The sequence below is a fragment of the Maniola hyperantus genome, chromosome 25 (genome assembly GCF_902806685.2).
Source record: "Maniola hyperantus chromosome 25, iAphHyp1.2, whole genome shotgun sequence".
In the NCBI taxonomy this organism is placed as follows: Eukaryota; Metazoa; Arthropoda; class Insecta; order Lepidoptera; family Nymphalidae; genus Maniola; species Maniola hyperantus.
In genome coordinates this window covers 6174199-6199773 of record NC_048560.1, presented here as the reverse complement: position 1 = coordinate 6199773, position 25575 = coordinate 6174199, and the positions used below count along the sequence as shown (strand labels likewise).

The following is a 25575-nucleotide window of genomic DNA, read 5'->3' as shown; positions in this document are numbered from 1 at the left end:
AATCAATACATGGTATGTGCCTACTTAGTAAATTCTTGAAATTGAATATGGTTATAGGTTACCCCACGTTACGATTACCCCTTATTCATAAAATATGTAAACCTACTATACAAACTTACGTATATTTTAGGGTTCCGTAGGAAAATAATGAATTTTTAGTTTCGTCCAGTCCGGTCTGTCCGGGAAGTGACTGTTTTATACTATGCAAAGAAGAATAATATGATAACATTTTCGATGAAATCTCTCAGTCGGCTCGACTTCTACCGATTTCTTGAACAATTATCGTCATATTTCAACAAATTAATTTCAAAAACCCCTAAACTATACGCACGCACTAAACTAAACCCTCCTTCCTCTTGAATCACTATATCTTTTGATTAAAAACGCATAAGAATCCGTTGCTTGATTTAAAAGCTCACGGACGGAGGGACAGACGGCGGGAAGTGACTTTGTTTTATACTAGGTATATGTATGTAGAGATTGTTATTACATGGAAAAGATAAAAAACAAATTGGAAATCATATCAGATTTCTTGCGATCCCCAATCGCAAAGCTTTCCTTGTTTTCGACAATGGTCTTATGATATATTAAAAGCCACTGTCAAATAAATATCAACTCTAACGCAACGACATAAAATCCAATTTACAATACAACAAAATTCAGAGATAGAGATGCTGTATTTGGCATTACTTCCCACGCTTCCTTTTTCGAAGTGATATGAAACAAATTTTAGACAAATATGTAACGGGGGATATAGCTCAGTGGTAGAGCAATCGACTGCAGATCGATAGGTCCCTGGTTCAAATCCGGGTGTCCCCTAAAGCGTCAATTTTGTTTTCTAAAATTCTGATACTTTTATAGTAGAAAATACCTAATTAGTCCTTTAAAAAGTCATTTCAACCCATCGCCAGTTCATTACTGAGAACGGGTCTCCTTTCTGAATGAGAAGGGTTTGGCCACGCTGGCCAAGTGCGAATTGGGAGACTTCACACACCTTTGATAACATTATGAAGAACTCTCAGGCATGCAAGTTTCCTTGCGATGTTTCTCTTCACAGTCAAAGAGAAAAAGTAAAAAAAAAGTTAAAGTACGTAACACAGAAAAGATAAATGCGCTCGAGATCGAACCCCGGCGACCACGAATGGGACGCCGAAGTCTTCACCACTAGGTTAGCAATATAATATAACCAATAAGCTACGGAAATAAATAACAATTTATTTCTTCAATTTATTAATTTTTATTTTTATTTGGAAAGTATAATAAGAACAGACACTAAATTGAAAGTAAAAAATACTTTAAATTAAAACTAAAATAAATTAAATTAAATCTAAAACCTCATCGAGACCACCGCAGCGAGGCATTGTACCCAAGATGCTGGCAGCATTACCCCTTTGGATGGCCAAACTAATTCTTTGACCAAGGTAGCTGCCAGCTCTCGGGACCCCGTTTGACTCGATAACCCTTTTCGAAATTGCCTCAAAAAGAGCTAGAACCCCAATTTAAAAACTTTCTTTTAATAAAAATCTTTCCCGGGGTGCTATTGACAATTTCTTAAGCGTAAACTTTTTATTGGCCAGACCTAGGTTTCGAATCGAGGACCTCATGATCAGAAGTCAAATAACTCCCTACTAGACCAACGAGACGAGACAAACGAGAAGATGCCTATTCAACCTTGTTTTAAAGAAACCCGTGGCCCTACCGCGGTTGTTTGACAGCTACAATGTCACGATCGCAATCATCTCTGATTGGTTAATGCTCGCTCACTATTGGCCACAATGCATTGTTGCAACAAGAATCGCACATATTCAGCCAATCAGAACAATTGAGATTGTAATAATGATTGATGCAGGTTTTAGACAATCGCCCTACAGGATTGTAATTGGCAGGAAAAACAGATCGCAGAAGAGTATTCCAAAACAATAGCTGTACTTAAGAGGAACGATGACGCAAAACTTTTCGTGCGTGTAGATGGAATGTCGACGACATAAGGATGGAAACTCGCCTCAACTGCATTCGCCGTCAGAGCGGCGCGGGGGCACACGATGCGTTGCGGCGGCGGTGCGGTGTCGCTGCGTCGTCTTACACAGAAATATCTGTGGCATGTCCACGGGCGGTTCACGGCCATACAAATTCCGTTCCCTTACAAATGCGAATAGCAAAATAGAAGTTGACAGATTCGACCACAGAACGATACAATAACACACGTTCACTGCCTGCTGCCTGCCTGACGCCATTTTGTTATCAGTTGTTGTTCTAGTGATTATTTCCGTACATTTCTGTTCCCTTAGCAACAATTATTGTTATTATAGTACATTATTTCAATATAATTTATTGAAATGTATTATAAGTGCTGTGTTCCCGATTGTAATAGTACGCGAAAAGACGCTATATTACATAAGTTTCCACAGTGTGAGAAAAGACTCAAAAAGTGGCTTAAGTATATAAATTGTGATGTTTTGCGAAGTAAAAGTATAATAGATCTTAAAAATAAGTCTCAAGTGTGTCATAAGCACTTTGAAAAGCGTTTTGTGACACAAAAATCTCGTCTTGCAGTAACAGCATTTCCTACTCTGTTCCTGCAATCTGAGATCCTCATACATACAGCATACATTTTACAATCAAACTGAAGAAAATGTATTTCTTTATGCCTGAATCATCTTACCACTGTGTAGCACTAATTTTGGCCTTTAATTTTAAAATGATTAATATTTAATTTACTTTCAGGATCAGAGAAGATTGACCTTGATCATAATTATTATGCTTCCAAAACTATATATAATGACTATTGTACACAGCTGCAAACATCACAATCAGCAAGTGAAAATGAGCTTTTAGGTGAGAAAATATAATTTATTATTATTTGAAACAATATTCATAATAATATTACTAATAGGTCGTTCCTTTGCTAACTTTGAAAGATTATTTACCTAGGAGTGTTTTAAATAACTTACTATATCAAACTTTTTTATCGATGTTTGCCTATTTGTACTCATTAAACTTATTTTTTAGAAGGATTGCCCACTACTTCTAAAAGAAAATTAGAAGAATACTCGATTACAGATTGTCAACAAAGTATTTCCTCAGGTAATCATCTATTTATTAATAGCCTTAATCTAGTAACCACAGGAATAAGGGTATCTGCTCTTTTCATTGATCAGTGTTAACTACAGGTCAAAATTTTCATAAATAAGTTATTACTAGATTATGTTTTTAAGCTTAAATGAGATATTTAAATGTGTATAACAATTAACAAATTAATCGTGGTGTGTTACCCATCCATACTTATATTATAAATGCGAAAGTGTGTCTGTCTGCTTGTCTGCTAGCTTTTCACGGCTTAACCGTTCAACCGATTTTGACGAAATTTAATACAGAGATAGCTTGCATCCCGGGGAAGGACACAGGCTACTTTTTATTCCGGAAAATTGAAGAGTTCCCACAAGATTTTTAAAAACCTAAATGCATGCGAATGAAGTTGCGGGCATCATCAAATTTCTTTTATTTTTTGATTTTAATAAAATGTTGATAATTTACCTTAACCAAACTGTTATTTTTCAGAACCCTTGCCATCTATTCCTAAAAGAAGATTAGTAGAATACTCAGAAGATATATACATGCATATAACAAATTTAAAAAAAGATTTAAAAGAAAATAAATAAATGTCTTGAAATAAAATGTGTTTTTTATTTTTAGAATCAATTAATTTAGGTTATTTAAGTAAAAACCTTTTAGGTAATAAAACAAGTTCAAAATACAAGAAGCTAAAGCTGCAGGAAAAAATCCTCTAAATCCAAAACTAGAATTCAGAGCCGCGCAAAGGAGGCAATTTAAAAAAATATCTTGCTAAGCTATTGGCTCAAATAATCTGATCCTATTGGTTAGTAGAGAAATAGCAAAATAGAGTTTGACAGATAATCGGCCAATCACGGGCTGCATTTCAAGGGTGTCAAAATTTGTTTGCCCGTGAGCCATCTGATACGTAGTATCCCTATTAATCTGTGGGCATGTCACACGATGCGCTCCCGCGCCGCAACGGAATTGCAACCACCGTCACGAGGCGGGGAGGGGTGAAGGTGTTGCGACCTCGGAGCGGCACCGCTCAGTTGTTTTTAGGGTTCCGTACCTCAAAAGGAAAAACGGAACCCTTATAGGATCACTTTGTTGTCTGTCTGTCTGTCCGTCTGTCTGTCAAGAAACCTACAGGGTACTTCCCGTTGACCTAGAATCGTGAAATTTGGCAGGTAGGTAGATCTTATAGCTGACATTTGGGGAAAAATCTGAAAACCGTGAATTTAGGGTTAGATCACACAAAAAAAAATTAAATTGTGGTCATGAACTAATAATTAGTATTTTCAACTTTCGAAGTGAGTGACTATATCAACTGGGGTATCATATGAAAGGTCTTCACCTGTACATTCTAAAACAGATTTTTATTTATTTTTATGCATCATAGTTTTTGAATTGTCGTGCAAAATGTCGAAAAAATGCGACTGTAGTACGGAACCCTCATTGCGCGAGCCTGACTCGCACTTGGCCGGTTTTTATTAACAGACTGTCCAACGCTGCTACGGCACCGCTGCGACATAACAACGTTGCGGCGCCGCACCGCTCGTGTGTCCGCTGATACGGTGAAATCTTTGCGGTGCGGCGCCGCAACGCATCGTGTGCCCCCAGTCTTTCTCAGCGCTCGGTGCGCGCTGGCCCTAACTCTCTAGCGGAAGACTCAATTATAGTAAATGAACTAGATTGCCTATCAACTGCATGTGGCCAGCAATGTAATAAAATGTGGTGATTGTTATTTATTACATCATGTGTAATATAGTAACATTAGAAAACTATGTCTTTCCTAGATCGTGCATTACTCAAGTAGGCTTAAGCAACACTTTTAGGGTTCCGTACCTCAAAAGGAAAAACGGAACCCTTATAGGATCACTTTGTTGTCTGTCTGTCAAGAAACCTACAGGATACTTCCCGTTGACCTAGAATCATGAAATTTGGCAGGTAGGTAGGTCTTATAGCAGACATTAGGGGAAAAATCTGAAAACCGTGAATTTGTGGTCATATCACAAGAAAAAAATTAAAATGTGTTTCGAACAAATATTGCTATTTTCGACATTCAAAGTAAGATTGCTTTATCAAATGGGATATCATATGAAAGGGCTTCACCTGTACATTCTAAAACAGATTTTTATTTATTTTTATGCATCATAGTTTTTGAATTATCGTGCAAAATGTCGAAAAAATACGACTGCAGTACGGAACCCTCATTGCGCGAGCCTGACTCGCACTTAGCCGGTTTTTATATAAAAAGAAATATTAACTATTTTAATTATGCGTAATATTTATTCCCCTTTCCCCTCCAACTAAAGCTTTTTGCTCAGTGACTCGTCAACTTGTGATAACTGCCAACCTCCCGCACCGCTCCACTACCGCAGGAGCCTCTTCAGTTATGGGCTCTCCGCGACACGTTGAGATGGCAATCGGGGTATGAGGCTGAGTGACGCCCGCACAGCCGCACCTCACCCACACTTTGCCCACACCGGGTTAGCGGTGTGCGGGGCGTTCCCTCCCCGATTGCCATCTCGACCTGTCGCGGACTATACCTATAATATTATGTTGACTTACAATCATCATCATCATGATCAACCCATCACCGGCTCACTACAGAACGCGGGTCTCCTCTCAGAGTAAGAAGGGTTGGCCATAGTCTACCACGCTGGCCATGTGCGGATTGGTAGACTTCACATACCTTTGAGAACATTATGGAGAACTCTCAAGCATACAGGTTTCCTCACCATGTTTTCCTTCACCGTTAAAGCAAGTGATATTTAATTAATTAAAACGCACATAATTCCGAAAAGTTAGAGGTGCGTGCCCGGGATCGAACCCCCGACCTCCGATTAGAAGGCGGACGTCCTAACCATTAGGCTATCACAGCTTCGTGATACAATAGTAACCTTTTATATGATTTTCATCTTTCGCAGTACTGACATAGTATTAATCTTAACCTGTCATCCTCTCGAGCTACCCGTGCGAAGCCGCTAGTCGCTATAATGGTGAGTGGTCACCACAGTCACTCACCACGTCATCCTTGGAGTCGCACTCGCAGAACACGTTGGAGACGCTGGGAGGGTTGCTGTCCAGCGCGCGAACCAGCTCAACGCCGATGCCTTGCTGGAACAAAACAAATTATTTTATTCAATGAAACAATGCTGAGCAGAGCAACTACTGAGTTTATCGTCAGCTCTTCTCAGTAGAAACTAAAAAAAAAAAAGCGAGCTAACGAGCAGGCGGGTGACCTGATGTTAAGTGACCCACCCATGAACATTTGCAGCTCCAGAGGCACCCCGCCCCTTGAATATAATAGAGGGAGCCAGCGCGTGCCAGACCATCGTTATCTAAATATATAAAAGGAAAAGGTGACTGACTGACTGACTGACTGACTGACTGACTGACTGACTGACTGACTGACTGACTGACTGACTGACTGACTGACTGACTGACTGACTGACTGACTGATCTATCAACGCACAGCTCAAACTAATGGACGGATCGGGCTGAAATTTTGCATGCAGATAGCTATTATGACCTAGGCATCCTCTAAGAAAGGATTTTTGAAAATTCAACCCTTAATGGGGTGAAATAGGGGTTTGAAATTTGTGTAGTGCACGCGGACGAAGTCGCGGGCATAAGCTAGTCTATATATATATACAAGGAAAAGGTGACTGACTGACTGATCTATCAACGCACAGCACAAACTACTGAACGGATCGCGCTGAAATTCGGCATGCAGATAGCCATTATGATGTAGGCATCCACTAAGAAAGGATTTTTCTCAATTCAACCCTTAAAGGGTTAAAATAGTGGTTTGAAGTTTGTATGAAACTCTGTCAGTTTTGAAGTTAGAATTGCGAAATTTTGCAATTTACACTAATCTATATTAAAAGGAAAAGGTGACTGACTGACTGACTGACTGACTTATCTATCAACGCACAGCTCAAACTACTGGACTGGTGGTGGGTAACCCTAATGGTGTTAAATAGGGGTATAAAATTTGTGTTGTCCACGCGGACGAAGTCGCGGGCTAGTTCTATATAAGCAAGTTTCTCTGCGTATTGTCCCCAACACTGGGAGAAACCTTTGTTTGGATGTCTGTATCGATCTTGGTGGCTTTGGGAGATGACAGGTAATAAAGGTGCAAAAATCTTACATCAAAGTATAAAGTCTAATTTTTAGGGTTCCGTACCTCAAAAGGAAAAACGGAACCCTTATAGGATCACTTTGTTGTCTGTCTGTCTGTCTGTCAAGAAACCTACAGGGTACTTCCCGTTGACCTAGAATCATGGGCAGGAAGGTAGGTGATGATGATGATGATGATGATGAATCCTTTGGTAGAGGTCCAAAAAACCGATTCCTAAAAAGGTTTTCAATAGGCAAATACAAAAATGTGACATCAGCTATAACTTAAGGCATTTGGCAAAGCTCCCATACTATTACTAGCGTTCACAAAGTTTTAGAACAATGGGAAAATATCGTCATGTCTCGTAACAACTTGCTCTTAGGCGAGTGGTGACCCCATAAAGTGTGCCCTCGACTTCCATTTACCATCGGGGCTAAGTCAGGCCCATCTTTCCCACTGAGCACTCTGGGCACGTACGTGCCCAGAGCCCACTAGTTAGTAGTAGACCGACCGATATTTTATTACCGAAAAACATATTTATTTCGATAAAATCAAAGGTCAAAAAGGCCCACTCAGACAGAGGACCATAGAGATAGTTAACTATAGTCAAGACTGACTTATATTCGATCCTTCTTGTTTACCCCCGACCCACTACTCAGTCAAGGTCATAGGGGCCCAATTATTCTAATGTGCCCAAGGCCTGCAATAGGTTAAAGATCCCCCTGGGCTAAGTATCTAAGCAGGTAGGATTTCGTAAGACTTTAAGACCCCTTCAAGTAACTGAGGAACACCGAAATCTTATTCAGCTATAACATAAAAAGTAATACTAGCTTATGCCCTCGACTTCGTCCGCGTCGACTACACAAATTTCAAACCACTATTTCACCCCTTTAGAGATTTAATTTTCAAAAATCCTTTCTTAGCGGATGCCTACTGCCTACATCATAACAGCTATCTGCATAGCGGTATATCCGTCCAGTAGTTTGAGCTGTGCGTTGATAAATTAGTCAGTCAGTCACCTTTTCCTTTTATACCTATACATGTTTAGATTTTATTTGTTCAAATAAAAATGAGTGGAGTCTTAGTTCAAAAAAAAACATTTACGAGACATTTCACCGCGATTAATAGCCTCACCTGGTGACAGAAGGGCTGGCTCATATTTTTTGCGCAAAGGATAAGCCTGGCTGTCCAGCGCGGTAATGCAGCCAGTATTCTTTTGGCACCATACCACGCGGGCATGATTTGTATAGTAATTAGGTAATAGGCTAGCTTTAAGTTTTATTATCGAATATAAAAAAACATAACATCTAAAAAATAAAAAACAAATAAAAAAAATATTACCTAACACAATAACAAGTAAAATATCCAGCCAATAACCCCTGAACCGGCGGGGTTGACAGTATAAACTATTGTTTTGGCAAAACGCCATGGACTCCCATTGTATGGGGAAGATATGGACGATCGATAGAGCTAGGTTGAAAAGGGAGCACTAGACTAGACAACATTATTATACCTAGGCAGTAAAGGCACAGACAACTTCTTCTTAGAGCGTCTTTATGAACTGTCTATAAATGACATACATAAATCGGTCAAGTGCAAGTCAGATTCGCGCTCGGGTATTTTTTTCGATATTTTCTGTTTTAAAATGTAGGTGGAGCCCTTCCATATATCCCACTTGGTACAGTTATCTTACTTTGTAAATTGAAAATACTAATTATTTGTTCGTGAACACATTTTAATTCTTTTTTGTGATGTAACCACAAATTGACGGTTTTCAGATTTTTCTCCTTTACTTGTGCTATAACACTTATCTACCTGCCAGATTACATGATTCTATGTCAGCAGGAAGTACCCTATAGGTTTTCTTGACAGACACGACAGACAGACAGACAGCAAAATAATCCTATTTAAGTGTTCCTTTTTCCTTTTGAGGTACGGAACCCTAAAAACGCGATGCTATTTATTTTAATAGAGTTTTCGCGACGCACCCTGTCTCGCGCTCGTGTTTCGAAGTGACGTCATAGATGACATCACTGGCGACGCAAGGCGGCCGAACCGAAATACGGAGTGTATATTTTAGTGGTGGCAGATGGTAGTAGGTAACATAAATACCACCGTCACTTACTCACGCCCGACTACTAGGCCGACAGATTTTTAAAGAAAACTTCTTGAAGCCCGATTTGAGAGAATCCATCTCAGACTTTTTTCAGAAAAAACACAATAAGTAACTATTTATGACGGGCGCTAATGTGGGACGCAACTTGCGTTGACACATTGGCCCCGTGTCATATCAGGAAGACAGCGTCAAGACCGGGAGCCGCAGCAGAAACAGCTGAAAACGGCAAGCGGCGCAAGTATGCCTCTCTTATAGAGAGTTACATTTTTGTGCCGTTTGCCGTGGAGACCCTGAGGCCATTGAGTCCTAGTGCTAAAAAAAATTTACGAGACATTTCACCGCGATTAATAGCCTTATCTGGTGACAGAAGGGCTGGCTCATTTTTTGCGCAACGGATCAGCCTGGCTGTCCAGCGCGGAAATGCAGCCAGTATTCTTGGCACCATTCCACGCGGTCATGATTTATATAGTAATTAGATAAGGCTTAACTATGTTAGTTAAATAAGTTTTTTTGTGTAATTTATTTGGATTTGGCTTTTTAAAAATAAAATAAGTAACTATTTTAACGCTACCCGCGATTTCCCGCACCGAGTTAGCGCGGGGGCTGTGCGGGTGTGCGGGGCGTCCCCATCCCGATTGCCATCTCAACCTGTCGGGTACTATAGTTATACCTACCTCATTCTCTGTTATATATGACTAGCTTATGCTCGCGACTTCGTCCGCGTGGACTACACAAATCTCAAACCCCTATTTCACCCCCTTAGGGGTTGAATTTTCAAAAATCCTTTCTTAGCGGATGCCTGCGTTATAATAGCTATCTGCATGCCAAATTTCAGCCCGATCCGTCCAGTAGTTTGAGCTGTGCGTTGATAGATCAGTCAGTCAGTCAGTCAGTCACCTTTTCCTTTTATATATTTAGATTTATCATACGCTAGCGACCCGCCCCGCCTTCGCACGGGTGCAATGCTGATACTAAATATACTAAAATCACTTCGTAAATAAGCCAGTATTTCTCGTAAAAAATAAAGGATAAAAAATGGTTATTGTGGGTCATCCCTTAGAGATAGGTATATACCATCGTGGACTTTTTTGTAGACCTTTCTAAGGTGTACAATAATGTAGTACATTATTTTGATCTATCTCGTAGGGTTCAGCCAGCGTTTGCAATGTAAGCGCAAAAAAATGTGTTTATTTTCGACATCCCATTAGAAACCTCTAAAATTATCAGTGTTTCTCTACTATATTATTATGCGTGTATCTAAATATATATAAGGAAAAGGTGACTGACTGACTGACTGACTGATCTATCAACGCACAGCTCAAACTATTGAAGGTATCAGGCTGGGCATGCAGATAGCCATTATGACGTAGGCATTCGCTAAATAAGGATTTATGAAAATTCAAATGGTGAAATACCTAGGTGTTTGAAATTTGTGTAGTCCACGCGGACGAAGTCGCAAGCATAAGCTAGTTATACATATAAACCTTCCTCTTGGATACAAGATAACTCTAACTCTAAGATAACGAAGTGATAACTCTAAAAAAAAACCGCATCAAAATCCGTTGCGTAGTTTTAAAGATCTAGGCATACATAGGGAAAGACAGCGGGAAGCGACTTTGTTATATACTATGTAGTGAAGCTGTAGAGATGCCTAAGGACGAACCTAAAACCTTGAAACCGACTCCTAGACAATCTAGACATGTAGGCGTGACAGCAAAATGGGCATGCGTGACGGGGCGGCGAACTCACATCACAAGGCCACTCTGTAGTAATTAGCTAAAATTATAGGCATCAGCTGATGACTATGACATTCAGACATGCAATTTTTTTTTTTTTTTAATAAGAATATTAGTCATGTTAAATGACTAATATTCCCACTTTCCTCTCCAACTAAGCGTCAAGCTTGTGCTAGGAGTAGGTACGACAATAGTGCAACGAGCGGGGTTTGAACCGTCAACCTTTCGGTTTTCAGTCTACTCCTTTACCCGTTGAGCTATTGAGGCTCTAAATATGGGTAGGGATGTATTTATTTGAGCTTCTTGTTAGTAATGGACTTCCCGCAAAGTATATCATCTCACTATAATATCATCTTTAAAAACAAAATGTACAATCAGGAAGCGTAAAATTTTACCTATTCTGAATAAATAATTTGAGTTTGAGTATCGCCAGGTTCTGTCCGACATACCTAGCAGATGTTTACTTGTTCAGTTTAGAAGCCAGATATCTGGAATTATGAATGAATCACTAAAGACTAAAATTATCATAACACATTCGCTGATGTAAATATAGGAGTATCTACTCTTTCAAGCATAAATCGTCTTAATATGCTTACCTACGTAACTATTAGACGCTAGACATTCTAGTGTTCTCAATTCTGACTACTAAGGTTCTTATTATTATTATTTTTAGGGTTCCGTATCTCAAAAAAAATGTGTTCATGAACAAATAATTAGTATATTTACAACTTTCAAAGTAAGACCCGCATATTTGACGGGTAAATTTGACGCCTACCAAATGCCTAATAAGTACCAATGTCGCAGAACCGAGCGACGGCCGATGGGGCAGACGTCTTCTGGAGTGGAAACCGCGTACCGGTAAGCGAAGTGTGGGACGACCTCCAGCTCGCTGGACCGATGACCTGAAGAAGAGGGTGGGGAGCGGATGGATGAGGAAGGCGGAGGACCGTGTTTAGTGACGCGCTATTAAAAAGACCTAGGTACAGCCGTGGACGTAAACAGGCTGATGGATTGGATTGGATTGGATTGGAAGTACCAATGAAGGTGAAGCCTCGACGTTTTGTTACAAGTTTCATCACTGTCGTGAACTTATTGACAACCTCCCTGGTGCAGTGTTGGCGCTGTGGTCTTAGTGGGAGGTCCCGGGTTCGATTCCCGGCTTTGAAATTTTATAATTTCTAAATTTCTGCTGTCTGGTTCGGCCGTGGCTAGTTACCACCCTACCGGCGAAGCCATGCCACCAAGCGATTTACCGTTCCGGTAAGATGCCGTGTAGAAACCAAAATAGAATAGAATAGAATATATTTTATTCAAGTAAACTTTTACAAGTGCTTTTGAATCGTCAGGTAGTTTTAATTTACCACTGATTCGGAATGCCGTTTCTACCGAGAAGAACCAGCAAGAAACTCGGCGGTTGCTCTTTTTAATTTTTCAATTTACAATGTTATTATACCATACTATACAAGTCATTGCAGCCCTGTGCATTGCTGGGTGCCAAAGGGGTGTGAGTTTAATAAAAACTGCCATAGCACTTCTAGGTTAGCCCGCTTCCATCTGAGACTGCATCATCACTTACCACCAGGTGAGATTGCAGTCAAGGGCTAACTTGTATCTGAATAAAAAAAACTGTGGCAGTGCTCAGAACGCAAGAACTTTGGCAGTGGGATTGACGCCCCACAGTCCAAACATCTTGCATCATCACATCGACTCTTCCACCAATTTGACATCAGAATCCGTTTGACATTACTCAATCTTCCCGGATTCCTCACACAAATATAAGCATTATACACACTCGACAAGAGTTCTAAAATTGTCTGCAGGTCAATGAAATTTTGAGCAGCTCTGACGGGCCGTTTGTATGGTTGCCAAATTTCACCGACAATAGTTTGTAATTTGTTACTAAGCTTGAACAGTCGTTTTGTTTATTTACCATCAAGCACTATTTATACATCGATAACGTTAATTGGACTATTTGAGATAATATTATCATTGTTATCAATTATTATTGCTTTTGATAAAAGCTCGCTTCGCTCACGCCATGCTACGAAAACCAAATTATTATGATCTACATAATATATTGGACCCAACCTACATAATATTATTATGTATGAATCTCATTTTGATATGAAACTAAAAATCAGTCAAGTGCGAGTAGGACTCGCACACGAAGGGTTCCATACCATCATACAAGAAGTAACATTTTTTTTAAATGATGTAACCTCTAATTCATGGTTTTCTGATTTTTACCATCACTTGTGCTATAAGACATAGCTTCCTGCCAAATTTCATGATTCTAGCTCAATGGGAATAACCCTATAGGTTTCGATTCCCTTGACGGGTCTCCAGAGACAGACAACGAAGTGATCCTAAAGGGTTTTTCTCTGGAGACACGGAACCCTAAAAACCCCAATATGCAAATTTTGCTGTGATAGCGCCACGTCCATAGAAGTTTCCCTTTGAAAGACCTTAGAAGAATAGCCTTTTCTTCCGCCTCAGTTTTCAGTTAGACTATCTCTGTCTCTAAGCGGGTTGTATCTCGTGAACCGTAGTAGGTAGTTGAAATTTTACCAGAATGTGCTATAGCAACAAATAAAAAATTCAAAATGGCCGCCATGAATAAAAGTGTCATTTCGTGTACAGTTCTTGCAATTCACGAAGGCGAGTTGCGTGCATGTCGGACCAATCAGTCGCAAGCAAGCGCGCGATGTCGCACACATTTATTCCGATACGACCTACACACAACCATGACACACTCGCCCTCGTCAAATGCAACAACTATACGATGGTACGGAACCCTTCGTGTGCAAGTCCGACTTGCACTTGACCGGGTTTTTAAATCTGAATATATAAAATTCAAAGTGCTGACTGTCAGACTGACTGATACTGATATTTCAACACACAGCCTAAACCGCTGGTCTTAGAGACATGAAATTTGGAGGGTGTGTTCTTTGTAAAGAGTAAGTATGTACTGAGAAATGATTTTTCTAAATACCACCCCTAAGTGGATTAGATGGGGGTTCGAAATTTATGTAGTCCACGCAGACGAAAATTGAAATTAACAGAGTTGCATAGAAGATGTAAGAAATGACAGACGTGTTCAAAGAGATCAAATCCTTTTATTTAAGCTTCTGTACCCGTAGTACAAGATTTTACGTCTCACCAAACCAAACCAAATTCGAGAGTCGAAATACTTCCGCGTTACAGTAAACTGGATGTTAAATGCCTTGTTTTAAAGCTCAAGTTTGTCTACACTTCTACAGCCAGCGCTCCAAGCGGAAACATTGCGAAATTAAAATCAGTGGCATTGAATATTTGACTTCAATTAAAGGCGGTTTAGGTCCATTTTACTGTAACGCGGAAGTATTTCGACTCTCGAATTTGGTTTGGTTTGGTGAGACGTAAAATCTTGTACTACGGGTACTGAACAACGGCGTTGACTCACCATAATATCTGCTATCAAAAATATCTTTAAGGTGCCCACGGGTTAACTCTCGGCATCGGAAACTGTTTCATATTGCACCAAGTAAGACAAAACATGCAGAATGCAGATAACACATTCATACGACGAAGTTGCAACCAAGCTAATCATCTATTCGCGAAAAATGATATTTTTCATCTCTCTCTCCATAGGTATAAATTAGCAATTAAGGATGTAATATCAAATTCTGCCTAGTTATAGTTTATACCTTAGTCGATTTTAGTTCTGTGTTCCATAAGTTTATCTACCTAGTTAGTTTTAAATACTCTGTGCCTAGTTTTCATACGCGTACTATGCCCGTATGTTGTGTACATAATTTTTATTATAAGTGTTAATTTCTCATTGGAGACTGCTTTGGTTTAAGTGTTTTTATATATAATATGTAAAGAAAACCACTTTACCCATGGACACCTATTCAGTGCTTTTCTTTAATTTATTACTTTATCTTTGGTGCATAAAAGACATATCCTGAAGTCTGTGGACTTAGCTTGTCAAATGTCACTAAGGCCTTAAAGGACTGTTATCCTTAAAATAAATTAAAAAAAAAAGAAAAAAGAAATGTCACTACTGACAGTTGTGTCAATTGAATCTGAAGTTTTGTCGGTGTTTTGAAGAAAACGAATATTTTGTGTTTATAATTAGAAAAGATTTGTTAAAACCGTAAATAAAGGCTTTAAATGTTGTTTCTATAATTGTATAGAAACGCAATTAAGTCTTGGTTTCATTCCCCGAATCCACTCAAGAATAAAATAACATTATATATATACTATCTATTTATCTAACTGTAACTGTTTGTCTCTACAAAATAAAATAAATTAAATTAAATAATTGTATAAAAGCAGGTGTTACTTTGCGGAAGTCCATGGTATCGGGGCGAGACGTGCGTCGAGTGTGTTTTTGGATTTGTGTGGTGCTGCGTATCGCTTGCTTGGTGGCTGGCTTTTCCTGCATCAATTAAAAACAACGCATTAGGCAGTGGTTCCACCGCGCCGAAGCCGCCGACAATGAACGAGAAACGAGTAGAACTAGAAACTTAAACGAGTTGGCGTTCAGCGGGAAGCGAGTGTGTAGTTTCGATAGTTTTGTCGCCGGACTATAAGTGAGTGTGCAAGTGCGACAAGCGATTACTCGCGCCATTCGCCTGCGGTCGCTACTCGCTACGTCCTGCGATCGCGTTACACGTGTTCAAGCGAGCGAGCATCGCTGAAGTTTAGTTAGAAGCGAGTTTATTTTTTAAAGCTCGTCGTTCAGCGACAAAACTAGTAAAGCGAGTCGTCGCCGGCAGTGTGAACAGTCAGAGAGCAACTTTTGATAGGTATGTGCATCTCTTTCGTTTACACGGAATGTATATTTATTGTGCGTTTCTTGGGAGAGAAAATCGCCGATAGTTAGTCGTTTTCTCGCCGGCGCGGCGCGGCGGTCGGACCACTGCCTCATTTTCGAATTTTGCTGTGACAGCACAACGTCCGTAGAAGTGTCCTTTTGAAAGACAATAGCCTGGTCTTCAACGCGAAACAAAGGTGGGTATTTTTAGATGCCCAGTTGTGTGAATTTGCTTGTCTTGAAAAGGTTCTTTATCATTGCATTGTAATCATTGATATATTACTTCGTATGGACAGGGTTATTGAACAAACAAAATGGCACCGACTCATTGGTGCTATACCACCAATGTAACCTCAGTGACGTCTGGATTTCAAACGGGTTATCTAAGAGGTGGCGCTGATTTATTTGGTTTCTAAACCGTGAAAAATTTTGTTCGCATGACCATATCTTGTCATTTATATCGATCATCAAAAACAACAGCATTATTTATCGGATCGGGCTTAAATTTGGCATGCAGATAGGACGTAGCTGTAGGCATCCGCTAAGAAAGAATTTTTTTTTAATCCAACTCCTAAAGACGTAAAATATAGGTTTACAGTTTGTGTAGTCCACCCGGACAAAGTCGCAGGGAAAAGCTAATCATTGTGTGTTTGTTTGTTGGTTTGTCCCTCAATCAAGTCGCAATGGAGCAACGGATCGACGTGATTTTTTGGATGGGTATAGTTTAAGACCTGGAAAGGGACATAGGGTACTTTTTATACCGGAAAATCAAAGAGTTCCTACGGGATTTTTAAAAACCTAAATACACGCGTACGAAGTCGCGGGCATCAACTAGTGTTTCTAATAAACTAGGACTAGCTATAGGTTCGATAGTTAAAATTTATTAAGCTATTAAAGAAACTATGTAAACCATAAGAAGGTATGTAAAATAATTTCAATGCGCGACCATGAGTCAGGCCTATAAACCGATTGCAGTGAAGCGTGTCTGATAAGTTTTATGGCTGTTTCAACATTAGCTATACCAGTAGTTTCTAACTAATGGGCATGTAGGTATGCCCCTTGGTACCTATACCCATATCTAAAAAGTAGGTACAGTGAGCGGCCGATAGTAATGTACATCGACCTTTAGGAGGAGATAGCAGATTTGTAAAGCATTGTCTCAGTCGTTGAGACCGACAAAACGTCAGGACAACGCTCTACAAAGCCGAAATGTCATTCTAAAGGCCGATGTACATTACTTTTTGCCTCGTACTTTAGCTATTTGGAAAGATGATAAGATAGAATGCAACTATTTTTGTAGGTTTTCTAATCCATATCTGTTATCCTACTAATATTATAATTTATAAATGTGAAAGTGTGGATGTTTGGATGTTTGGATGTTTACTCAATCACGCAAAAACGGCTGAACGGATTTGGATGAAATTTGGAATGGAGATAGATTATAGCCTGGAGAGTGACATAGGCTACTTTTTGTACGGGGACGGTCTAGGGTACTTTTGTCCCGGAAAATCAACTTAATAATAAAAATTCCTAAATCCGTAGGTAAGTAGATCACGTCGCAGGCATTCAGTTTAGTATTTTAAATCTTTTTTATTTTTTGTCTTAATTAACTTTATTATAAGTATAGGTAACCCAATAGCCAAAATATTCAAATAAATCGTTTATAGGAAGGTACAGGTATCATTTATTTACTTAAATAAGAGTTGAACTTTTTCTTTTTACAATCGTCTCGGAAGAAGTAAGTTCTAATTTCCGCTCCACTGAATAGGGTTAGGTACCATATACCTACTCTATATCTATAATCGTGAATGTACTTGAACCAGTTTTTATTCCAGCCCATCAATTCCTGTAGCTCGCCGTCGCCGCGCCGCTCACCCTTGAGACTCGAGCAGCTTTAGTTAATTGCTCAATATTGATCGAGCGAACTACATATGAAAACGGCATTCCGAACCAGTGCAATTTTAAATTATTTTGACGAATCAAAAGCACTTGTAAAGGTTTAATTGTATGAAAATAATATCATCATCATCATCATCAACCGATAGACGTCCACTGCTGGACATAGGTCTCTAGTAGTGACTTCCACACCGCCGCCTGAATCCAGCGGCTCCCTGCGACTCGTCTGATGTCGTCCGTCCACCTAGTGGAGGGTCTTCCAACACTGTGTCTTCCGGTGCGAGGTCGCCATTCCAGCACCTTGGGACCCCAACGTCTATCGGTTGTACGAACTGTGTGCCCTGCCCATTGCCACTTCAGCTTCGCAACCCGTTGAGCTATGTCGGTTACTCTAGTTCTCCTACGGATCTCCTCATTTCTGATTTGATCACACAAAATAACTCATAGCTCATATGTCATCACTGGCAAAATAACATATGAAAATAATATACCTATTCTAATCTGTTAGGAATAAATAAAGGCTTTGAAATTGAAATTGAAATCTGTTAGGCGACGGCGGGTAAAATCTTGCAGGACAGGTGTGCGTAAGTATCCCGTAAGTATTGTCATATGGTACTCCCATTACAGCCTACTAAGACCAGCCATACACGGACAGCTTGAAGCAGTCAGGATGGACTGCTTCAAGCTGCGACTGCATATTGAACTACAGACTTCTACGTACGTACATACACGAACCGCTCAAGCAGTTGCAACTGCTTCGGGCGGTTGGGCGGTCAAGCAGTCGCCAGGCATACACTGACTGCTCGAGCTGTCGACCGCTCTCGCGCAGTTACCTCCGCGCGCGCTCCTCACTCCACGTCGCGCACGCTTTCCACCCGCATTGAAATTGCTTGAAGCTTGAAGCTGCCATCGAGCAGTTAAGCTAACTGTTGACTCTGACTGCTCGAGCGGTCCGTGTATGTTGATCACTGGCTAACCGCTCGAGCAGTCCGTGTATGGCCGGCCTTAGATATCGGATGACAGAATGTGTCTATCACAAGTATCCAACGTTTGATAAGACATGTCTCCCGATAATGACTAACGCTCTTGGCTACAGTACGCGGCCGAAAGTGATGACTTGAATGACATTTCAGGTTTGTAGAGCGTTGTCTCTGTCACTCATACCCATATGACGTTTTGTCGGTCTCAACGACCGTGACAGTGGTCTACAAATCTCCTTCTAAAGGTCGATGTTCATCACTTTTGGCTGTGTACTGTATCTTCCTTATGGTTGGCTAAAATTCGCTTTCAGCAAGAACATTTTGAATACCTACAGCCAATCACTTTCAATCAATACGTTATTCGCAATTGGCTGAAATGCACGATTTTCGCAATATTAACTCAATTTATTTCAACACTATTGCTATATTGGCTAAAATTCGCACTAAATCTAAATATAACCAATTGTAAAAGAGAGAGACCGTGGAGACCCTAGGGCCATGGAGTCTTAGTGCAGAAATTTTTTTACGAGACATTTCACCGCGATTAATAGCCTCATCGGGTGACAGAAGGGCTGGCTCATTTTTTGCGCAACGGATCAGCCTGGCTGTCCAGCGCGGAAATGCAGCCAGTACTCTTGGTACCGGCAGCTTTAAGTTTCATTGTAATATTTTCATTAGAAAAGCAAATACAAGTACGAAAAAAAAACGCAAAAAAAAAAATTCGTAGAAAGATGCAACTGTAACACCCCAACACAGATAAAATAAAAGCTTCAATCTTGATGGTCAACCCACTTAATTATCTGTCAAACTTATACCTACCATCAACCACACAAGTAAATATTTTCAGGGTTTTTTAAAGGAGAAGAACTAATAGTAATAAACCAAATAGTTCAGTAAAGTAGTATACCTACAAATTTGGCGAAATTTACCGACTATCAAGACATTTTAAAAGATACAGAAAAGTAATAGTAAATAGGTCATCTCACCTCCTCGACTGATTTCTTGGAGAACTCGTTCATAGACACAATCCATTGCTGCACAAGTTCATTCACAATAACAAGATCATTATATAACCACATCAATGTTTCGTTAACCCACTGTACGCTCGCTGCATCTGGACCAGTACATGTCGGGATGATGATGCTCTGGTGTTTCTTCAAGCTTAACGCTTCAGGCCCTGGGGACATGCGACCTAGCCGTTTCTTATTCGGAGGCGTTGCTGGTACGAAGCTTGTGGGTTTAGATGGCTTGAAGGTAGATTTGGATGTAACCTTGGCTGTGGTAGCCAAAACACTGTCAGCGCTTGTGATAATTTCGTTAGCCATCTTCTTTTCTTCTGTTGTTACTTTTGGTTTGTCGACTTTTTCTTCGACTGGCTTCTTGATGCCGCTGAATCTTCCGTAAGCCCATTTCGCGACTCCAAGGATGATTATAGAGATCAGTACCCAGATAAATATAAGCATTACTAGGTTGTCCATGGCTGTGTCCATATAATCGAAGCTGCATATAAGGTCGTCAACCGCTTCGGCTAGGTCAGCCATAGTTTTCCATGGTGTTTCCCACCATGCGGCGTTCGCGACCGCCGCTTCGTTCGCCTCTACTGAGTCTGGGCCGGACATTTTTTTCAGTTCTATTTCTGAACGCACTATTTTTGGACGCAGCTCTCTGTCTTTATTCGCCCGTCTCGCTCGTGCGCGCGCGCTCGAAATTCGAATTTCAGATTTCCATTATTATTACCTTCACTATCAATGTTTTCTTTTGTTATCTTTATCACGGATGCGTTCAGAAACAATTTTTTTTCTTATATTCAAAAATTTAACTCGTAAATTATAAACATATAACCTTCAAAGTTCAAACTCAGTTGTTCTTTTTCTTTTGTATTCGTGGTTAATGTTTACATTTATTATGAACACATGTTTGGGAGTTAAGGCTTGTTATATTATTGTTTACTATAATTATTATGTCGTTCGTTCGTATGGAGTCGGGATTTCAGATTGTCTTTGCTATGTCTTGGTCTTCGGATTTCACACCAGGTTCTGATCGAAACTGTGGGGGCAAAAAACACAAATATGTGAGTAAAGAATAAGATAAGCAGTCATCATCGTCATTATGATCAACCCATCACCGGCTCACTACAGAGCACGGGTCTCCCCTCAGAGTGAGAAAGGGTTTGACCATAGTCTACCACGCTTGCCATGTGCGGATTGGTAGACTTCACACACCTTTGAGAACATTATGGAGAACTCTTCGGCATGCAGGTTTCCTCACGATGTTTTCCTTTACCGTTAAAGAATGTGATATTTAATTAATTAAAACGCACATAGCTCCGGAAAGTTAAAGGTGCGTGCCCGGGATCGAACCCCCGACCTCCGATTAGAAGGCGGACGTCCTAATCACTAGGCTATCACAGCTTACAGTTTACAGATAAGCAGTACCTACATTATTTTCGAGATTAACGACCTCTTTCTCTACTTCTCTTATCTTATCCCACCGATCTCATTTAACATTTATTTTTAAACCACTGAAGGATTTCTACGAAAATAATTTTATTGTCACTCAGTGAATCTGCAATGTAGAATCAACCAATGTCAAATGAGCTCGGTGGCTATAATTCAGTGTTAGACACTGAGTTAGTGAATATGAAGCTTCTTGGAATAATCTCGAAGGGCAGGTCAGCCGATCGATAAAATTAGAAATCCTTTTTTTTAAAGAATATTACCTAGCCATGCTAATCAGGACTAATATTCCCCTTTCCCCTCCAACTAAGCGTAAAGCTTGTGCTAGGAGTAGGAACGACAATCAACCGCTCCTCAACCGTTGAGCTATTGACGCTCAATTACAAATCCTTTGTTATAAAATTAGTAGGTAATCACCAAAATTAAACTGATGAACTAATAATATGCACGATGTTGTAATATTTATTGGTTTAAAATGATATTGAGGTCAGAATGAGGTCATAAGTCAACCGCTGTCTACACGTCATGTTGTCTGAATGCCTCGCGTTAGAGTGACTCAATACCTAAAGACCTCACGTCCCTTACGTGACCTTACGTCATTTATATTATGTATAATGTATGCCTCAAAAACCTTCCCACGTTTTCTTTATGTCTATCTACTTCCACTAGGATTTTGTATTCGATCTTATACTTAGTTCGGTTTTTAGGTTTTTATTTTATTTTATTCAGATACAAGTTAGTCCTTGACTGCAATCTCACCTGATGGTAAGTTATGATGCAGTCTAAGATGGAAGCGGGCCGATGTTGTAATATTTATTGGTTGTAATGTGGTTAAAGATAATATTGAGGTCAGAATGAGGTCATAAGTCAACCGCTGTCTACACATGTCTGAATGCCTAGCGTTAGAGTGAGTCAGTACCTAAAGACCTAACATTACGTCATTTATATTATGTATGCCTCAAAAACCTTCCCACGTTTTATTTATGTCTACTTCCACTAGGCTTTTGTATTCGATCTTATAGTTCGGTTTTTAGGTTTATTTTACTTTATTCAGATACAAGTTAGCCCTTGACTGCAATCTCACCTGGTGGTAACTGACGATGGAAGCGTATGGTATGGCAGTTTTTAATAAACCGTTTATCCGATTTGGTGAGGTATAGAGATAGCTTACATTCCGGGGACACAGGCTACTTTTGATCCCGGAAAATCAAAGAGTTCCCATGGTATTTTTAAAAACCTAAATCCACGCAAAACCAATTCCTTTACTCGTTGTTACTTCCGTCCGAAAAAATATGAACTAACAAGCTGACCCGCCCCGGCTTCGCTCGGGTGGAATTAAGAAAATAGAGGTGGGGGTTGAATTTCCAAAAATCCTGGAACACGCATTTCTTCATTTGTGACCAAAAACCCAAATACCAATTTTCATCCAAATAACTTGAAAAATGACGTACTTTCGTACAAACTTTCATCCCCTATTTAACCCACTTAGGGGTAGAATTTCGAAAAATCCTTTCTTAGTGGATACCTACTCTTTACAAAGAACACACCCTCAAAATTTCATGTCTCTAAGACCAGCGGTTTAGGCTGTGCGTTGATATATATGTCAGTCAGTCAGTCAGGACTTTGCATTTTATATATTAATACAGATTTCCAAAAATTCTCTTAGGCTGCTCCTAAAGTACCTACCTACTGCAGGAATAGGTTACATTCGATAGGTACTTATAACAGAAGGAATGAAAGTAGATAAGTAACATTACCAAAAACTTGGTACCGCCATGACCTACTGAGGTCACCAGCTAAACAAGTTCATAACTTAATTATTATTCACACACGTAATACGCGACAACCAATGATATACCTCTTGTAGAGGCATTCCACCACTACTCGCTGATGACAGTTGCCTGGCAACTAAGTTCTTGAGTAAGGGTCATCTGGAAGAGATCACTTTAGTGATGCTAAAAGTGATAAAGTCGCCCTTTGTTTTTTAGTGTATCCTGTATTCTTACTGTCTGTAATTTTGTTAACAATAAAGTTGTTTATTATTATTATTAACAATTAAGTAAACTTCCACCACACGGAATTATTGCGGACTACAAAACCGCAGTACAGAGAGCCATAAAGAAAAAAAGAAGAATAAGAGAATTATTCAGGCTCAAGAGTAGGTACGCATATATTATACCTACAAGGTTTTGCATGAATCAAAATCGTAAAATATTGGCGGGGGATGATGATATCAGATGATGAATGATTTCGACGTTAATGAGACATGGTTCCAGCGCAATAGCAATTTGCCGGACTTATACCACATACAATAAATCTCGCATTCATGTCAAAAATACCTACGGTTCACCTTTAAAATAAGGACTAAAACATGATTTTTGATATGAAATTTGACACAAAAAAAATAAAATGGCGCGTGAGGAGTTAAATTCTACGCGTTATATTTTTTTTACTCGATTTTGACTTTTAGGTGCTAAACATTAGATTTTATGGAAATGCATATTATCTTTGGTACTCTTATATCAATGGTAGCGACCTTGTCCCGATGACATCATCGAGGCCGCGATAACAACTGAGACTTAATAGTTCTTAATTCGATTATAATAGAGAACATTTTACAATAATTGCCGGTTAGTATTAATTTTGTTATGTTTATTTTTGCTATATTATATTATTCATTATTTATTTTAACGTTTAATTAATGGTTTATAATTATAATGCATTTTAATTTTGATATTGTAACTAAACATCTAAATATATAAAAGGAAAAGGTGACTGACTGACTGACTGACTGATCTATCAACGCACAGCTCAAACAACTGGAAGGATCGGGCTGAAATTTGACATGCAGATAGCTATTGTGACGTAGGATTTTTGAAAATTTAACCCCTACGGGGCCGGGGTGAAATAGGGGTTTGAAGTTTGTGTAGTCCACGCGGACGAAGTCGCGAGCATAAGCTAGTATGTAATATAAAAAATTACCGTATAACCGGAACCGTCACTGACTGCAAACTTACTGACTGACTGACAGACAACGCACACCCTTAGCCGGTGGACCTAAAGTAAATACCTAAGTATTTCTTGAGCAAACTAATGGTGCAAAGAAAGGATTTTGGAAATTCCAACGAATTTTAAAAATCAGTCAAGTGCGAGTCGGACTCACACACGAATGGTTCCGTACCATCGTAGAACAAATAAAAAATTTTTTAAATTTTCACGGGCAAATTTTAGTATTTATTGTTAAAGCGGCAATAAAAATACACATTAAGTGATAATTTTAAGTCTCTATCTATTACAGTAGGTATGTAAAATGTTCTCAAAGGTGTGTGAAGTCTACCAATCTGCACATGGCCAGCGTGGTAGACTATGGCCAAAAACCCTTCTCACTTTGAGAGGAGACCCGCGCTCTGTAGTGAGCCGGTGATGGGTTGATCATGATGATGATGATGATCTATTACAGTTCACGAGATACAGCCCGCTGACGGACGGAGATCCCTTGGGATTTAAAAAAACGAAAAAAAACCTAAATCCACAAGGACGAAGTCGTGGGCATCATCTAGTTTATTTTATTACCTACAAAGGTAGGGTTTCATTGAACAGTTCCATCAGAGTGCATCGTCACTTCAGTTATAGGTAGCACCAGGTGAGATTGCAGTCAAGAGCTACCTTATCAAATTAAAAAAAAAACCGGCCAAGTGCGAGTCAGGCTCGCGCAATGAGGGTTCCGTACTACAGTCGTATTTTTCCGACATTTTGCACGTCAATTCAAAAACTATGATGCATAAAAATAAATAAAAGTCTGTTTTAGAATGTACAGATGAGGACCTTTCATATGATACCCCACTTGATATAGTTATCTTACTTTGATAATTGAAAATACTAATTATTAATTTATGACCACAATTTAATTATTTTTGTGTGATGTAACCACAAATTCACGGTTTTCAGATTTTTCCCCAAATGTCAGCTATAAGATGTACCTACCTGCCAAATTTCATGATTCTAGGTCAACAGGAAGTACCCTGTAGGTTTCTTGACAGACAGACAGACAACAAAGTGATCCTATAAGGGTTCCGTTTTTCCCTTTGACGTACGGAACCCTAAAAACTAGAATTCCGTGAGTAGGTATAGACTACAAGGGTAAGTTACCTACCAAAAATATATTCGATACACTAAAGAACTACTGTTGTTTCACAAAAATCACTAATGATCACTAAAATCACTAAAATTTCACTACCACGTCCACTCATCGTGACCAATACCGCAAGACTGACAAACAGACGATATACTGGACGATTGAATCAAAACTTCAAAGTCATTTGCTACCCTAAAGAGGTTCCGAGACTCAAACGGCTTGGTTGGCCAAAGTACGTAGATTTTGACTTGAACCAAGCAGTTGGCCCTTGACTG

At 39.6% G+C, this 25575-nt stretch overlaps 1 protein-coding gene, 1 long non-coding RNA gene and 1 other non-coding gene across 14 annotated transcripts in view; 2 read left to right on the top strand and 1 right to left on the bottom strand.

The window, feature by feature from the left end:
• Positions 1-25575, bottom strand: part of LOC117994014 (uncharacterized) — a 58055-nt gene that overhangs the window by 22896 nt on the left and 9584 nt on the right. For 6 of the 12 annotated variants that reach the window (XR_011238173.1, XR_011238174.1, XM_069507121.1 and 3 more), the window contains exons 1-4: positions 25319-25430; positions 19696-20755; positions 15360-15455; positions 6082-6174 (exon numbers count right to left, since the gene is read on the bottom strand). Coding sequence is in view for 9 of the 12 variants with exons in the window: in XM_069507121.1 (XP_069363222.1) it covers positions 6082-6174; positions 15360-15455; positions 19696-20328 (822 nt within the window). In the remaining 3 variants the exon portion in view is untranslated. Of the gene's footprint in view, positions 1-6081; positions 6175-15359; positions 15456-19695; positions 20756-25318; positions 25431-25575 lie in introns of those variants that run through there. The other 6 variants (XR_011238175.1, XM_034981896.2, XM_034981897.2 and 3 more) reach the window with 2 other exon arrangements.
• On the top strand, positions 748-819 carry TRNAC-GCA (transfer RNA cysteine (anticodon GCA)). Its single transcript has one exon. It is a non-coding gene; the product is annotated as a tRNA-Cys (tRNA).
• LOC138404079 (uncharacterized) lies at positions 2113-3675 on the top strand. Its single transcript, XR_011238187.1, has 4 exons — positions 2113-2437; positions 2725-2835; positions 3010-3084; positions 3559-3675. It is a non-coding gene; the product is annotated as an uncharacterized lncRNA (long non-coding RNA).